Source organism: Xyrauchen texanus, chromosome 12 (assembly GCF_025860055.1).
Source record: "Xyrauchen texanus isolate HMW12.3.18 chromosome 12, RBS_HiC_50CHRs, whole genome shotgun sequence".
Taxonomy (NCBI): domain Eukaryota; kingdom Metazoa; phylum Chordata; class Actinopteri; order Cypriniformes; family Catostomidae; genus Xyrauchen; species Xyrauchen texanus.
The window spans coordinates 21,245,625-21,262,635 of NC_068287.1; the positions used below are offsets into that span (position 1 = coordinate 21,245,625).

Below are 17,011 nucleotides of genomic sequence, written 5' to 3' on the forward strand. Positions count from 1 at the left end.
TTCTCTTCCTCTATTGATCTTTGTGTTTACTACCTTGTTGTGTCAGTCTTCATTGCTGGATGCACTTTGACCTGCATGGCATGGGAATAATGTCCTTTATGACATAATCCAAGCCTCTGGGTCACTGTGGCATCTGAAATGATAAATAAAATTACATTTGACTTTACTTTTTTCGGCTTAAATTTTCATTCTCTCTTTTCCTTCTCTTACTACTGCCAACACCAGATGACCAGGGATGTGATAAAGGTGAGTGTTCTTGAATTCACACTTGCACACACACACACACCACACACACACACACACACACACACACACACACACTCACTCAAAATATAAAGCGTGGGTCTGTGGTGATTAGGAAATTAGGCCAGTCTCTTAATCCAATCTAAATCCGCTACAGTCAGTGGGTCTGGACAGATACTTCACCTGCTGTTCTACTGTACTCACACTTGAACACGAATACTGTACAATGAGAGAAAGAGACTCCAAATCAATGCATACATTTTAATTCTAGTATGGCTCTATAAAGACCTTTCAAAATGGACCTGTATTTGTAGACAGTCATTCAAGACATTTCACACAATCAAGAATGCTGTCTGCGGCATCGTGTCTATGGTAAAATCACATTTAATGCAAAAAGCTAAGTCTTATTCACTCAACACCCACAAGTTTAAGCAGACACAATCAAACCTGAAATAGAACTGCATTTTGAGTATTAAAAGTTATAGTCACTCCGTTTCACACAAACACACCTCTTTTAAATGTAAATTATGCTCATTTTAGATTACGCTTCATTCACATTTATTGTCCCGTGTAATTTTGTGCTGTTACTGACAGATGAAATCAGAAATTAAACAGAATTTTATGAAAGAAAGATGTTTTTGTAAATTTTTTATTGATCATGTCAACAGCAATTAATCAAATAATAATCAAATGATGGAGAAGAGCATTATAACCTGCCTTTTATCCAGATGTGTGGTGTAGTCAAGCATACTTTCAGCATGTTAAAGAGATGATTGATACGGTGTCTTGATCACAGTAGTGGAGTGATGCTGTGTAATCCCGATTCCGGTTGTCTGCTGCACCCTCTGCTATATCCTTTATCTCTAGTAAATTCGCTGTTCTATCTCTTCCCTTTTTTATTTTCTTAACAAAGATTTCTTCAGCTGTCAAATAATGTCAACCCTAATGTAATTACAATGTCAACCCTGATGTAATTTCAAGTTCTTCCAATACATGTAAAATTTTATTTTCTATCTTTATCAGATTTATTCCAAGGTAGTAATTTTCATATGGCTTATACACAAAATCAATGTTTCCACTGGGCCAATTTTCAAGCCTTATTAATCACGCAAGGGAATCCTTATATTTACACTGCACCACACCATCAATTTCTTCAAGGCAAATAACATACCTTGGTTTATTGGTCAATTCCTTCATGGCCACCGCTGACTGCTAAAATACCAGCTGCCCGCCTCCCTGCCTACTCTTTAAACCTGCTTGCCTAACTATAATCCTGCAGCCCTATTTTGCCCTCTATCATCTCTCCTGGTTTCCTCTGCTCACTCCCCTCTCCCTGCTTGCCTCCCTACAGAGGACTGTGACTGTGAGGGCTATTTCAATGGACAGTACATAGGTAAGAACCTGCATGCCCACTCCTCTACCCAATGCCTGCAAATTCTAACCTTCTGCATAACATCACTGCCTGCCTCTGGGCCTTTCATAAAAATTGTGCTTCATGTGGTAACATCTAAATTAACTTCAAAATATTATTTAACTAACAAAACACATTTTTAGGGGTTAGGTCAGGTAGAAATAGCTCCTAACAATTGCAAGTTACAACTTTGTACAGTGTAGAGCCACAGGAAGAGGAGCCCAAGAAGTGTGGCGATTATTGGGGATATTTTTGAGGAGGCTATTAGGGGTATATTTTGCAATGTGAAGGGAAGTTTAGGTCAGTCAAAGCCTTTCACTGTAAAGACTCATTTGAAATGGTGCATTAATGCTTCTCTGGAGAATAGACAGGAAGCCTGACTTCTATATTTGTTCACACCTTAGATTTAGGACAAGAATAAGAATGAGCCAGAAAGAGAGAGAGAGAGAGAGAGAGAGAGAGAGAGAGAGAGAGAGAGAGAGAGAGAGAGAAATATATATATATATAGAGAGAGAGAGATATTGTGTAATTTACTAAGTTAAAAGTAAGCATCCCAGTGAGCAACATGTCTAGCATGTTTCTAGCATCATTAACTAATGGGTGTTAAATGAGGGAAGTGAGATTGTTGGTGTGATATTCAGTTAATTTGGTGTTTGATCTTTCTTTTACAGCATATCACTATGATCTAATGTACTAACTGCAGAAATAGCTCTAAATATGGCAGAATGGTTGGACCAACAGGCAGACATAGGCCGATTTATGCGCATAGATTTTCACCTCCATGGTAGTGTTACCCTTTTCTCTGAAACCAGAAACATCTTTCTTAGTGATACAGTATGTGAAGATAAGCATGAAAAACTAATTAGCAATACGTTCTGTGGGTGGAAAATATATGTGTAGTTACCTTATCGTATGAAACACCATTTTTTTCATCCAGTTAAAATGTGACCAAAAAGCCTCAGGTTGAAACAATGTTAAAACAATGTATGTTATTTTCCTCCACTCTGGCATGTATAGCTTCTCCCATGCCTACCTTCTCTCTGGATTTATTCCTCTGCTTAAGTAAAAGTCCTGTACCCTTAAACCCCACCCCCTTAAAGCCACTGTCAGGCTGCTTCCCTGCTACACTTTGCACATTCCACCCTGCACGATTGGCTGTTTGCTCACTCACTGAGTCAAGTGTGTGATGGCTAATGTGCCTGATGGCAAATCTCAGCCCTAAGCCACTGACCTGGAGTCATAATTACCATATTATAGACCTAATATTGGGAATTGCCGAAGATCAGAGTGGGAAAGTTTAAGTTAAGTTTGTCTGAAGGTCAAGTTTCTTACTTATTTAAGTAACTTACATGACTTACTTGGGAAGTAAATGGTGAAAGTAAGTACTGCTTAAGTACTGTGTAATTTTGCTCAGAGTAAGTTAAACTTGGGTCAGTTGTTAAGGGCATAATGTGGCAAACGCACAAGTGTGAGGTGGTCTAATGCGCATTGTAGTCTCTTCTAAGTGTAATGCAGTGGTGCCCTCCTGTGGCCAGGTGTTTTCCTGGGACTTTTACTCAGGTAAAGTTATTTTTCTTCCCCACACAGCTGCTACTACTAACCTCCAATCCATGTCCTGTGAATATCACATTTCAAATTTTTTTATAACTTCAAAGATGCTGCTGGAGGGTAGAACAAAGAATAAAGATATGGTTGAGGAGTGGTATTGGAGTTTGTGTTACAGTTAAGGGCTAGACTTGTTTCTATTTAGGGGTAGCTAAAGGATCAGGGTTAGTGGTTAGGTTACGGCAAATTAACTAGTTCTGTTTCAGTGGCTGTTGTATCCTCTAATATGACTTTAGCTATTATAAATTATTGTTAGAATTTCTATACTAAAATAATAAAATAAATTTGTATTGCATTTTTGATTGAACAGCTTTAATTGTAATATAAACTCAGCAAAAAAAGAAATGTCCCTTTTTTAGTACACTGTATTTTAAAGCTAATTTTGTAAAAATCCAAATAACTTTACAGATCTTTATTGTAAAGGGTTTAAACAATGTTTTCCATGCTTGTTTATGAACCATAAACAATGAATGAACATGCACCTGCGGAGTGGTTGTTAAGACACTAACAGCTTACAGACGGTAGGCAATTAAGGTCACAGTTATAAAAACTTAGGACACAAAGAGACCTTTCTACTGACTCTGAAAAACACCAAAAGAAAGATGACCTTGCTCATCTGCGTGAACGTGCCTTTGGCATGCTGCATGGAGGCATAATCAGCTGACAGCTGATCGTCCTCGCAGTGGCAGACCACGTGTAACAACACCTGCACAGGATCTGAATATCACACCTGCGGGACAGGTACAGGATGGCAAAAACAACTGCCCGAATTACACCAGGAACGCACAATCCCTCCATCAGTGCTCTGACTGTCCACAATAGGCTGAAAGAGGCTGGACTGAGGGCTTGTAGGCCTGTTGTAAGGCAGGACATTACCAGACATCACCGGCAACAACGTCGCCTATGGGCACAAACCCACCTTTGCTGGACAAGACAGGACTGGCAAAAAGTCCTATTCACTGACGAGTCACGATTTGTCTCACCAGGGGTGATGACCGGACTCGTGTTTATCATCAAAGGAATGAGCATTACACCGAGGCCTGTACTCTGGAGCAGGATTGATTTGGAGGTGGAGGGTCCGTCATGGTCTGGGGCAGTGTGTCACTGCATCATCGGACTGAGCTTGTTGTCATTGCATGCAATCTCAATGCTGTGCATTACAGGGCACATTCTCCTCCCTCATGTGTTACCCCTCAGGCTCTCCAGCATGACAGTGCCACCAGCCATACTGCTCGTTCTGTGTGTGATTTCCTGCAAGACAGGAATGTCAGTGTTCTGCCATGGCCAGCAAAGAGCCCAGATCTCAATCCCATTGAGCACATCTAGGACCTGTTGGATCGGAGGGTGAGGGCTAGGGCCATTCCCCCCAGCCGGGAACTTGCAAATGCCTTGGTGGAAGAGTGGGGTAACATCTCACAGCAAGAAATGGTAAATCTGGTGCAGTCCATGAGGAGGAGATGCACTGCAGTACTTAATGCAGCTGGTGGCCAAGATACACTGTTATTCCCCCCCCTTGTTCAGGGACACATTATTAAATTTCTGTTGGTCACATGTCTGTGAAACTTGTTCACTTTATGTTTTAGTTGTTGAATCTTTTTATGTTCATACAAATATTCATACATGTTAAGTTTGCTGAAAATAAAAGCAGTTGAAATTTCTTTTTGCTGAGTTTATAAGGTGGAATATTGATGGATATTCACAAAATATAACTTCCAAATACATAAACTATAAATCTAAAAACAAAACAAAATATTCTTAATTGAAAAGAATAATAATGCAGCCTGATTTGTGGCCTGTTGTTTTGAATCTCCATCTCAGCTGGTTTGCGGAGAAGTTTCCGTCTAAGTCGGAAAGATCGTCGTGGTTCTACAGGAGAGGTCAATGTTTCTGACCAGAATGAGACAGAGTTCCTGACCTATGAAGAGGTGACACGCTACCAGCAGAGGCCAAATGAGAGGCCACGATTAGTAGTTCTCATTGGTAAGATAATATCAAATATTTATAATTAGAAGAACTGGTCTTAAAGTTCAATGTTAATTGAATGTTAACTAGCCTAAACTTTCAAATTAAATTAAGTACATTTAAATATATAAGAAATGTAAGTATAAATAAATGAATAAAACATTTTAATATACAAATATGTAACTTTTATGTTGTAACAGCCAACAAAGCATAGCATGCAGCACATCCTAAAGAAACTAAACATTTCATTGGTCTGAATCAATGAGCCCATTCACATGCACAGCAATACAGTGATATCTACCAAAAATCAGCTTACTTAAAAAATCAGATAATGGAAGACAACCACAATTACATGACACTTAATGATCGGGTTATTCACTGCTTTTGATGTCAACCCGTGAAGAGGCAGATGAACACATTTGCGTACATTGGATATGCCGGTGAGAACACAAATAAAGTTGTTTGCAAGCAATGCAAAATCGAAATAATGGACATAAATCTACCTGGTTAGATCGGCCATTTATGACCTTACACCAATAAAGGAGGGCCGTTCAATGCATTTACTGTGCATGACCACACATGTTGTCAGCTTATTAAGCATAATTGGTGTAAAAATGTGCACGTTTATGTGCTCAAAACGTAAGAATAAGAATAAACCGATCGTTACAGCTAGATTTTTGACCAGGGACATTACACAGATTTCGCATTGCATGTAAACTTTACCTCCATTCTTGCCACTTGTCCAATGAGTGCACCTGTTGTGTGCATGACTATTTAAGTTTTGGGGTGAAAAGAAGAGAATAACCATCAGACGTTATTCACAACAACGCCATCTTTGATGGTAATGGCGACGAGGCAGTGAGAGATTGTACACCTGTCTTAAAGTGTCTTTGGGTCGTTCTGCTGACGAAACATCTTTTCAAGAAATTTCAATGGACAAAAATCTGCAGACAACATGAGTTGTGGAAAATTAGATGTGATCCAGGAGCTTTTTTATAGCTTTAAAAGGCACATGTCATTGAATAGATGGTAAGTGTATCCTTCACAGCCTCATTTTCATTCTCGTCAAATATGAAAGATGTCGTTACTTTGAACGGAAACAGTGAGTTCATTGATGGTAAATGGTCTGCACTTATATAGCGCCTTTTTTTTTTTTTTTACCTTAGAAGTTACCAAAGCGCTTTACACTACATCCCATTCACCCATTCACACGCACACTCATACACATCATGGCGCAGGCCTGACATTGGGAGCAACTTGGGTTCAGTGTCTTGCCCAAGGACACTTCGGCATGTGGGCCAGGAATCGCCAACCCTGCGATTTTTCATAGTTAATCATATGCTTTTGTCCTGTTAAGCATCATTAAAATAAGACTTGACACACTCAAAAAAAGGAAGCTAGCTTGCTTACCATGGCTAGTTCGTCTTCTTGACATGACAGGCTACTTCTTGCTCATTTCAGAAAATATGCTTGTAAAGAAAATTATAGTAAAATGAGTTATTACCAGTGCTAGAAAGAAATGGGGCAGTTTCATAAATATTAGCTTCATTACCACAGAAGTCCCCCCCCCCCATCATCTCTGTCATTGCGTCCCACATTCTAATGATCACACTGACACCTAGTGGCAACCTTCAAATGTAGGCCTACTTGAAATCTAACTAATGTTTTGAGGTACCTTTATTGTCACTTAAAAAACAACTAAAAAACAAACAATCGTATTATATTTTTGTATATCTTTGTGCAGGTTCTCTGGGAGCACGCATCAATGAGCTGAAGCAAAAAGTTATTGCAGACAATCCCCACCGTTATGCAGTGGCTGTGCCCCGTAGGTCTTCACACTCTTCTTTAATTGTTCCCAGATAAAATAAATAAATAAATACAAATCATTTATGTTTTTTTTTTTGTTGTTTTTTTTACAAATACCAAACTAAATGAACTAAATGAACTTATAAATGTTACTCGCTGTGTATCTCTATTTCTATCCCTCATCACAGACACCACACGGCCCAAAAAGAGTCATGAAAAGGAGGGAGTGGAGTACCACTTTGTGACCAAGCAGGCCTTTGATGCTTATGCACAAAATAGCAAGTGAGTGAAAGACTACTAATGTGAGGTGGTTGTTTTGTAGTCATTGATTAGGCCTATAGCGTATCATCTGTTTTATACAAAGCTTCTATCCTTCATCATTTCAACAAATGAATGCATTCAGACTATGTTTTTTATAATGACCAAACCCTGAATATGCACACTGTTGTCTAGAAGCCTAGGCTGCTATTTTGAATCAAAAGTCTGAATAAAAAGCAGTTGAAGGATGACTTGTTCTTAATTGAATTATTTATCTGACTCCATTAAGACAAATATGACTCCAGTTAAAGTTGTTGTAAATTTAGAATTGTATTTACTAAAAAGAAAAGTAGATGGAAAGTTTAAGATTAAACGTAATGAATCAAAGTTATAATCGCTGAAGCTTTCAATATGAAAAAGAGATCCAAAGACCTTTAAAGCAAGTGAAGTTATTTATTAAGTTACACAATTAAATATACAAACAGTAAAATGGAAAATGTATTGATTAGGAAATCGTATCTATAACATTTGACACACTGTTCTGCGGGAAAGGCCTCATAGGGCTGTCTCTCCGATCAGATGCTACGTTTCTTTCTTATACCCTGAGCAAGATATTGTTAACATTTCAAAGTGAAGGCAGTCCGAATCTAAAGGAACCAAAACCTTATACAGGTCCTTCTCAAAAAATTAGCATATTGTGATAAAGTTCATTATTTTCCATAATATAATGATAAAAATTAAACTTTCATATATTTTAGATTCATTGCACACCAACTGAAATATTTCAGGTCTTTTATTGTTTTAATACTGATGATTTTGGCATACAGCTCATGAAAACCCAAAATTCCTATCTCAAAAAATTAGCATATCATGAAAAGGGTCTCTAAACGAGCTATTAACCTAATCATCTGAATCAACTAATTAACTCTAAACACCTGCAAAAGATTCCTGAGGCTTTTAAAAACTCCCAGCCTGTTTCATTACTCAAAACCGCAATCATGGGTAAGACTGCCGACCTGACTGCTGTCCAGAAGGCCATCATTGACACCCTCAAGCAAGTGGGTAAGACACAGAAAGAAATTTCTGAACAAATAGGCTGTTCCCAGAGTGCTGTATCAAGGCACCTCAGTGGGAAGTCTGTGGGAAGGAAAAAGTGTGGCAAAAAACGCTGCACAACGAGAAGAGGTGACCGGAACCTGAGGAAGATTGTGGAGAAGGACCGATTCCAGACCTTGGGGGACCTGCGGAAGCAGTGGACTGAGTCTGGAGTAGAAACATCCAGAGCCACCGTGCACAGGCGTGTGCAGGAAATGGGCTACAGGTGCCGCATTCCCCAGGTCAAGCCACTTTTGAACCAGAAACAGCGGCAGAAGCACCTGACCTGGGCTACAGAGAAGCAGCACTGGACTGTTGCTCAGTGGTCCAAAGTACTTTTTTCGGATGAAAGCAAATTTTGCATGTCATTCGGAAATCAAGGTGCCAGAGTCTGGAGGAAGACTGGGGAGAAGGAATGATGGTCTGGGGTGCCATGTCAGCTGCTGGTGTTGGTCCACTGTGTTTTATCAAGGGCAGGGTCAATGCAGCTAGCTATCAGGAGATTTTGGAGCACTTCATGCTTCCATCTGCTGAAAAGCTTTATGGAGATGAAGATTTCATTTTTCAGCACGAACTGGCACCTGCTCACAGTGCCAAAACCACTGGTAAATGGTTTACTGACCATGGTATTACTGTGCTCAATTGGCCTGCCAACTCTCCTGACCTGAACCCCATAGAGAATCTGTGGGATATTGTGAAGAGAAAGTTGAGAGACGCAAGACCCAACACTCTGGATGAGCTTAAGGCCGCTATCGAAGCATCCTGGGCCTCCATAACACCTCAGCAGTGCCACAGGCTGATTGCCTCCATGCCACGCCGCATTGAAGCAGTCATTTCTGCAAAAGGATTCCCGACCAAGTATTGAGTGCATAACTGAACATAATTATTTGAAGGTTGACTTTTTTTTGTATTAAAAATACTTCTTTTATTGGTCGGATGAAATATGCTAATTTTTTGAGATAGGAATTTTGGGTTTTCATAAGCTGTATGCCAAAATTTTTATCATTACATTATGGAAAATAATGAACTTTATCACAATATGCACATTTTTTGAGAAGGACCTGTATGCAAATGTATTGCTGTTTACAGAGGCAAATGGTCACAGTTCTGGAAGGGGAGAGGCATTTTATGTTGGCAGTTACTATGTGATGTGAAAGAGATATAAAATTCAAGTGCATAATCTAAAGAGACCATCATTTTGCTAAGCCCAACAACACCACTGAAACATGTATGACTCTGATTTACTCTTACTTTAATTTTGTCCATAGATTTATTGAGTATGGAGAGTATAAGGAGAATCTGTATGGGACCAGTATAGAAGCCATCCGATCTGTTCAAGCCAAGAACAAGATGTGTCTGGTGGATGTACAACCTGAGGTAAATTAGAGCAGCTCTTGCAGCAGGCTGTGCTGACTCAAGAATTACCCTACACTTAGCACACTGTAAACATTACCATTTTTATTGTACAAGAAAACAGCACAGATGTTCTCTATGGTGGCCCAGAGGAGCACAATACAACAAAATTTACAAAGCAAACAAAATTTCACAACACAAAGAAATTGAGCCACTACACAAAAACATTAAGCCATGAAAAGAAAGAAAGGACTCCACAAAAAAAGAAAGTTTATAACAATGCTCAAATGTCTTTGCCAAAATGTATTTAGTTAAATTAAAATCATAACATAACCAAAGCATAAAGTACTGTGCAAAGGTTTTAGGCACTTGTGAAAAATTGCATAGTGAGGATGTCTTTAAAATAAAGACATAAGTAGTTTTCATTTATCAATTAACATCATACATAGTCCAGTAAACATAAAAAGATAAATCAATATTTGGTGTGGACACCTTAGCCTTTAAAACAGCACCAATTTGTCCAGGTACACCTGGAGCTTCTTGGAGAATTCACCACAGTTCTTCTATCTATTTCAGCTGTCTCAATTGCTTCTGTCTATTCATGTCATCTCAGACTGATGTTCAGTGGGGGGCTCTGTGGGGACCATGACATCTGTTGCATAGTGCCCTGTTCTTCTATTATAATCTTTCTATTTGCATAAGTAATGTTTGAGAGTCTAAAATGTATTTTTCCCAGTGACAAGATATAAATAACCATCTTAAGACAAAAGTTTTTGTGAAACAACTTTGTGCCTAAAACTTTTGCACAGTACTGTATATCTACTTTACACACCTTGGGAATGTCTTATCTGTCCTACACTCCTCAAGTAAGCATGTAATCCACAGTTTTCCTGTGCAACCACTGGGGGGCGCCATGATCATTCTAACTGTTTTCTGTTTCTGGTCTCAAGACGTAATGGTAAACTAAACGAAATGTGCAATCCATGTTATTTGGAGTAAAAATGTATTTCACACTCAACAGTGCAGTTATTGGCTGTCATAACAACTCAATGTAGTTAATGATATTAACATATCTAACCTCAGATCATTGCTTCATTACATCTACATACTCAGATGAGGCATTGTAAAAAATGGTAATCTTGACTCGACACTATAGAGCCTCATGTTTTTGACAATTTCTACAAATGTACTTAACACCCTAAGAATAAACGTGATGTGAGTGAAAACACTGAGGATATACCGGAAATTGAAAACAGGCGAATTGTGGAACACTTCTGATTTCGGGAACAAGATGGATACTGCCAAAAAAAATCTAAACATCATTCACCAGGTTGAAGTTGCCCCATAGTGGCCAGGAGCATTTCCATTGTGGCTTAATTTCTTTGTGTAGTAGCTTGATTCCTTTGTATTGTGAACTTTAGTTTGCTTTGTAAATTTTGTTGTTTGGTGCACCTCTGAGCCACCATAGTAAAAAAAAAAATAATAATAATATCAGAAACAATGAATAAACTATGCACAATTACAAATGTACTATTGTTTTTAGATAATAATACAAAATAAAAAAAACATGATAAATTACTAACTCTGCGTTTGAGTTTGCATTTGGTTATATTTTCACTGTTTTCTGCAACAGTTACATATCCAAGACAATTCTCCTTAGTCTTAATCACACATTGATGTGTGCTGACTAGTTTAAACTTCAGGTAGAGCTATTGCCTATTGCAGAAAGCATACCAGTTGTGAAGTACCACATGATATTATGAGGTTCACTGCAACTGGGTAAAGTGTAGATACAATACATGAGATGATCTCCCAGTGAAACTCAACTGTTGGAGTTTTTTAAACCTCAAACCTCATAATAAAGAAAAGAGTATCTATCTTTTGTCTTCTCTATGGTCTATCTATTGTACAGATGGTGTATGTTTCACCATCTAATATTAGATAAATAGGTAGGTAGGTATGTAGGTAGGCTGGTACAGATCTACATGCTCTATTCTGTGTTAGTGTGAGTTATCACCCTACAAAAGTGTTTCTGTTGTTTACCTTGCCACAGGCACTGAAGACCCTGCGGACAGCAGAGTTTAAGCCTTATGTCATTTTTGTAAAACCACGAATCCCAGAGAGCCGCAGACGCCGCAGTGCTGGCACATCATCAGGGGGGGTTGAACATGGGCGAATCACAGTGAGTCTGGTTATGGGTTTATATCATTCAGCTGCAAGGAAACCCTGTGCAGTTAAAATTGTATCTTCTAATAGTAATTTGAATACAATTAGTGTCTGGCTGGTTTCAAAATCAGCAAGGTTCTTCTCCAGTGCAAAATGTATGATAAAATCACAGGAGCAGCAGATAATTGCACATATCTACTGTCATCTCTCTTTAAATGTGTTCTCCTCATTCATATTCTTGTGCTACTCTCTCTTTATCTCTCAGGAGGACGACCTGCAGGAAATGCGTCTGTCGTCACAGCAGATAGATCAGCAGTACGGTCACCTGGTGGATAGAATACTGGTTAAAGAAGACACTGCCAGTGCCTGTGCAGAACTACGTAGCATCCTGGAGAGATTGGAGCGGGAGACCTTCTGGGTTCCTATGAGCTGGGTCAAGGCCTAGGATGCCCCTGTACTCCAATCCAGACTATTGACCAATACGCCTTGCAGTGCTGGGCTTCTTCTTCCAGTCTGTGCAACCTGACTGCACTGGGCTTGCCATCTCTACATGGGTCTCCAAGGAAAGGGAGTTTTAGATTAGCATAAAGGGAGTGTGAATGTCTTAATACAGATTTTGTTTCTGGTCTGGGACATGCTGTCACAAATGCACTTATATGAATTAATGATCTAATTTATTTTTTAATGACATTGGTTATTTATTATTTGTTTATAATGTCTGACAGTTTGTGTGTTCTTTTGTTATTTAATACGTTTCAATATACTATTCACTAAAGAAATACTTAAGATACAACAAAAATGAAATCAGTGTCAGATCATATTATCAGGGAGGTGAAACGTTAACCTTTGGCTGTGGAATGTGACAGTGTTCTTCCGATCTCCTCATCAAAAAAAAAAAAAGAAAAAAAAAAAAAGGAAACTGGCACTTTTGGGAAATGTAAATGTTGAACTGTAAATGTTTTAACAATGCATATCAAGATGCTCTCTTGCAATGCACACTGATATGGAGATTTTTTTCTAACAAGTACTTTAGTTTGTAATAGAAATAAGGTTCTCTTTAAAGAGCATGAGTGATAAATCTTTAATCCTTTCAGAAGGAAATATTAAACTCCTGCTGTGCCAACAGTCTCCGTGCACCTAGCTTTACTTCTTGACTGCAGATTTTCTTTATTTTGAAGGTTACAAAATACTATGCCAAAGCACTTAAGCTGCACAATATGTACATGTGTTAAAGGGTTATTACCGTAGGTTTAGATGAACTGAGACCCCCAGGCTCCTTATTACACTAGACACAGAATTGTGAATAAATGGTTAGAAGTAAAACTCTAGTTTTAAAGGTAAATGGAAGCATTTCAATGTGTATATATTACAACTGCATCATGAGCTCAGTGTACCGGTTTTGTTGTTGTTGTTTTACTTTCACATTTGCAATCTATCCAGAATGTTTTGCCATTTCCTGACATATCATATAATTCCTCTTAATCCTACCTCACCCTGGTTTTAAAACAAAATTGTTGTAAGCTGCCAACACTTCAGTGTAAAATGATCAATTGTATGTCTTGAACTGATTGCAAGTAAAAATCAAAACCCATTGAGAAAGCTTTCCTGTCTTACATATGCACAAATGTTAACAGAATTACTAATGGTTTTATCTTCCACTGCCCTACAAATGCAAAATGCAGTTAAAAGGATAGTTTACCTAAAAATGCTAATTCTCTCATTATTTGCTCATGCTCATGCCATCCCAGATGTGTATTACTTTCTTCAGCTGAACACAAACAAAGATTTTTAGAAGAATATCTCAGCTCTGTAGTTCCATACAAGTGATAGACCTTTCAAGCCCCAAAAATCACATAAAGGCCTCGTAAAAGTAATCCATATGACTCTAGTGGTTCATTTCATATCTTTAGAAGCAATGTGATAGGTGTGGTTGAGAAACAAATCAATATTTTTAATTTCCTTTCTATACATTTTTACTTTCACTAACAGTTTTACATCTGAAAGTCACATTGTGCCTGTTTAGATTCATTTTCACATCTGAAAGTGAAAGTGGAGATTTAGAGTAAAAAGGACAAATATTATTCTGTGGAGCCCCTTGGCTGGACTCTTTGCTGGGATTCTGCCTACACCATAAACTATTATGTTGATCAAGAAAGAGAAAACCATAGGAATGTAGCACTGAATGCTTCAGACTCTGGCTACACATACAGAGACACAGAATGGTAGGCGTTTACACCATCAGGCCTTAAGATGTAGCCCAAGAAAAAGAAAATTCTTCTGAAATAATGAGACAAGTTGTATTCCAACTAGACAATAATGTTTATTCAAACATGAATAGACATCAAATTAGTCAAGTGCCATTTCCAGTCATCTATATTAACTAGGAAGGACTTAACAGCCACTCATAGTTTTGTTTTCCAATTTTTTTGTCCTTGATCTAAAAAACTAAATTAATAATAATAATAACAATAATAATAATAAAAAAAAAAAAAAAAAACACCTTACTCACCAGGTCACTCTCAAAAGACACCAGAGTCAGATAATTCAGCCTGTCTTGATCCATGGAAAAGAAAGAGTGATCGCCACAAGCATTGGTGACAGGAAATATCAAATAGAGCCTCAAAGCAATGTCTACGTTAGGGAAAATGACCTGCATGTTTCTTTCCCTAATAGTGTTACGATGCAGGAGGAGGCAGACAAGGGGTTGGATCTGAATGCAGTGTACTTTATTTGGAGACGGTGAAAACTGAACGGACAAAACAAAAACAAAGGAAATACCCGCAATGGGAAAATAAAACATAAACACGAGAAAAATGAAAGGTTGAACCAGCAGGATAAACATAGGAAGAGCACGGAGACAGGCGTCCACAAACATCAACAATTGACAGGGGAATGGAGAAACAGCAGGGTTTAAATACACAGGAGACATGATGATGACAAACAACGATCAGGTGAGCACAATGACACAGGGCTGGCAGTGATGAGGGCCGGGAATCATGGGAAGTGTAGTTTTTACAAAGGGAGTAGGAGTTAGAGACAAAGACTAGTGAAACACAGGGCAGACAACAAGGGAATCGTGAAAAATAGACTGTAAAAGATCCGCAGCAGATGACACATGTATTTATGCTGCTGACAAATTCTTTGAACTGGACAATCTCCAAAATCCAACTCTAGATCAATTGAGTATCTCTTCTGCTTATCAGATGCTTTGCTCCACAGCTCTTGCACAGAGAAGACATGGATTTTGTTAAGTAAGCCAAATGTGTTGCTGAGGCTACTATATTATTCATATCTGCGATCAATTTCTGCCAGAAATCTATCCACCACCACTAAAAAAATTACCAGTTGAGAATTTTTCTCTAGCTGAAAAAACACTCTCGGGTGTTGTGGATTCACCAGGAAAACGTTTGTGCTTTCTTTGTCTCTGTGTGTTTAATTTGTAAACTTGAGAGACTGTTGGAGACATATTGTAGTTTTAGCTTGGGCCTCAAATGTATCAAACTGATCTCGCAAGCTTACTGCTGAAATGATTTCACCAGATCCTCAGCATTACACAGGTCTAACTCTACAGCCTGCAATGCTACACTTGTCTAATGAAATCACTGGAGAATACAATGCCACATTTAGTATAGAAAGGCAATCTCTTGTTTATTTTTTTTGTGCAGTGACCTTGCTTCATTTCTTGATGACACATTCTGATTGGCGTCATCAGCTCTTTTTTTAGCATAGTTTATGCATAATGGCTGTGTGGCTTCTGCATGTGCAGCCCATCTTGTATTTGACAGAGTTTTCAAAGTTTCAATTAGATATTTTTCATTGGACTGCAATCCAGCAGAAATCACTTTCCATCTAACAGTTGACTTGGAACAGAAATTGAACAGCACTTGCTCAAAGCAACAACTCACTCCAACCAGATTCAATGTCTGTGCTGCACATGGAACCCACTCAATTAGTGTATTTATTTCTTTAAGGGGATTTTGTAATCCTTTGTACACTCCAGACATATTAGAAGCATTACAAAAAATTTGACACATGACAGAAAATTACAGTCTGCATTTGTATCACCACAAACAACTGTAAGAAATGAGGGTTGCCTTGATTTTTAGTGTGAATTCTATAGGCAAGTTAATGCAATTTTCAAACTGCATTTTCTATGAATCCAAGTATAGTTTTGTCTATGAATCATGTGACACATCTGTCACAGGAAAGATCATTAAGAGACCCAATTTCGGTCATTACCCATATTGCGGTTACAATTCCAATCATAACAATTTGGCCAAAAAATGTATTTCACTGCACTTTGGCTTTGCATCGAGGTATATTTAAAATTTTATTTTAGGATATTCATGCATCAAGAGTGAAATATTAGTTAGCTAGCACTACAGGTTTCCCCAAATGATTCTGTTAAGGACTTTATTGTACTAACATTATGAATACATGTGTTGTGTCATCCAGTGCAATCAATGTGTTATCCCATTTCTAAGATATGCAGGCTTTTGTTTTTATTACACTATTTCATGCGTTTCCTATTCATGCTAGATTAGTTTTTTGACAGTTGCTTTCTTAAATCAGAACAAACAATCAATATTTGAGATGACACTTGGATGAATCATTTTGAATAATATGCAAGTATAAAAAGCAAAGACATCAATCAGACAGGGTACTAACTCTGCCAGATTAAATTTGGAACTCTTCAAAAATGGAAGAAAAACAAAGTTTCTCAGTGGAGTCATCCTTTAATCCTGCAAAATACAGTCAAGGTAAAGCAAAGCTTGCTGTAATGAACTGGCCATGGTGTTAGGATCCATGTGCAGTACGTTTATTAAGAACACAAGCAAACAATCCAAATCGGCAGTCAAATAAATTAAGTTGTTAAGCAGGAGGTATAATCCAATAAACCAAGAAGAAAGTCCAACAAGGCAAACAAAACAAAGGGGTATCCAAAATGCAGTAAATCCAGAAAAACAGGCAATGGTCATAACATGAAAACAATCTGCAATAGCAATGGAAAAATGCTTGGTAAGGCAGGGTAAACTGGCAATACTTTGCAAAGTCAAAATGTATTTATATAGTTCAAATAGGAAGTCAAAGAAGAAATGGTACAGAGTTAGT

At 38.1% G+C, this 17,011-nt stretch overlaps 1 protein-coding gene across 2 annotated transcripts in view; it reads left to right on the forward strand.

Annotated features, from left to right (window-relative positions):
• Positions 1-13,484, forward strand: part of mpp3a (MAGUK p55 scaffold protein 3a) — a 31,697-nt gene extending 18,213 nt beyond the window's left edge. Inside the window, exons 12-20 of one of the 2 annotated variants that reach the window (XM_052138639.1) lie at positions 226-246; positions 1,595-1,636; positions 3,149-3,214; positions 5,078-5,239; positions 6,966-7,046; positions 7,216-7,309; positions 9,649-9,757; positions 11,787-11,915; positions 12,165-13,484. In XM_052138639.1, coding sequence (XP_051994599.1) covers positions 226-246; positions 1,595-1,636; positions 3,149-3,214; positions 5,078-5,239; positions 6,966-7,046; positions 7,216-7,309; positions 9,649-9,757; positions 11,787-11,915; positions 12,165-12,344 — 884 coding nt within the window. In that variant the 3' untranslated portion in view covers positions 12,345-13,484. The remainder of the gene's footprint in view (positions 1-225; positions 247-1,594; positions 1,637-3,148; positions 3,215-5,077; positions 5,240-6,965; positions 7,047-7,215; positions 7,310-9,648; positions 9,758-11,786; positions 11,916-12,164) is intronic. The other variant, XM_052138640.1, reaches the window with a different exon arrangement.
• Positions 13,485-17,011: the final 3,527 nt, after the last annotated feature.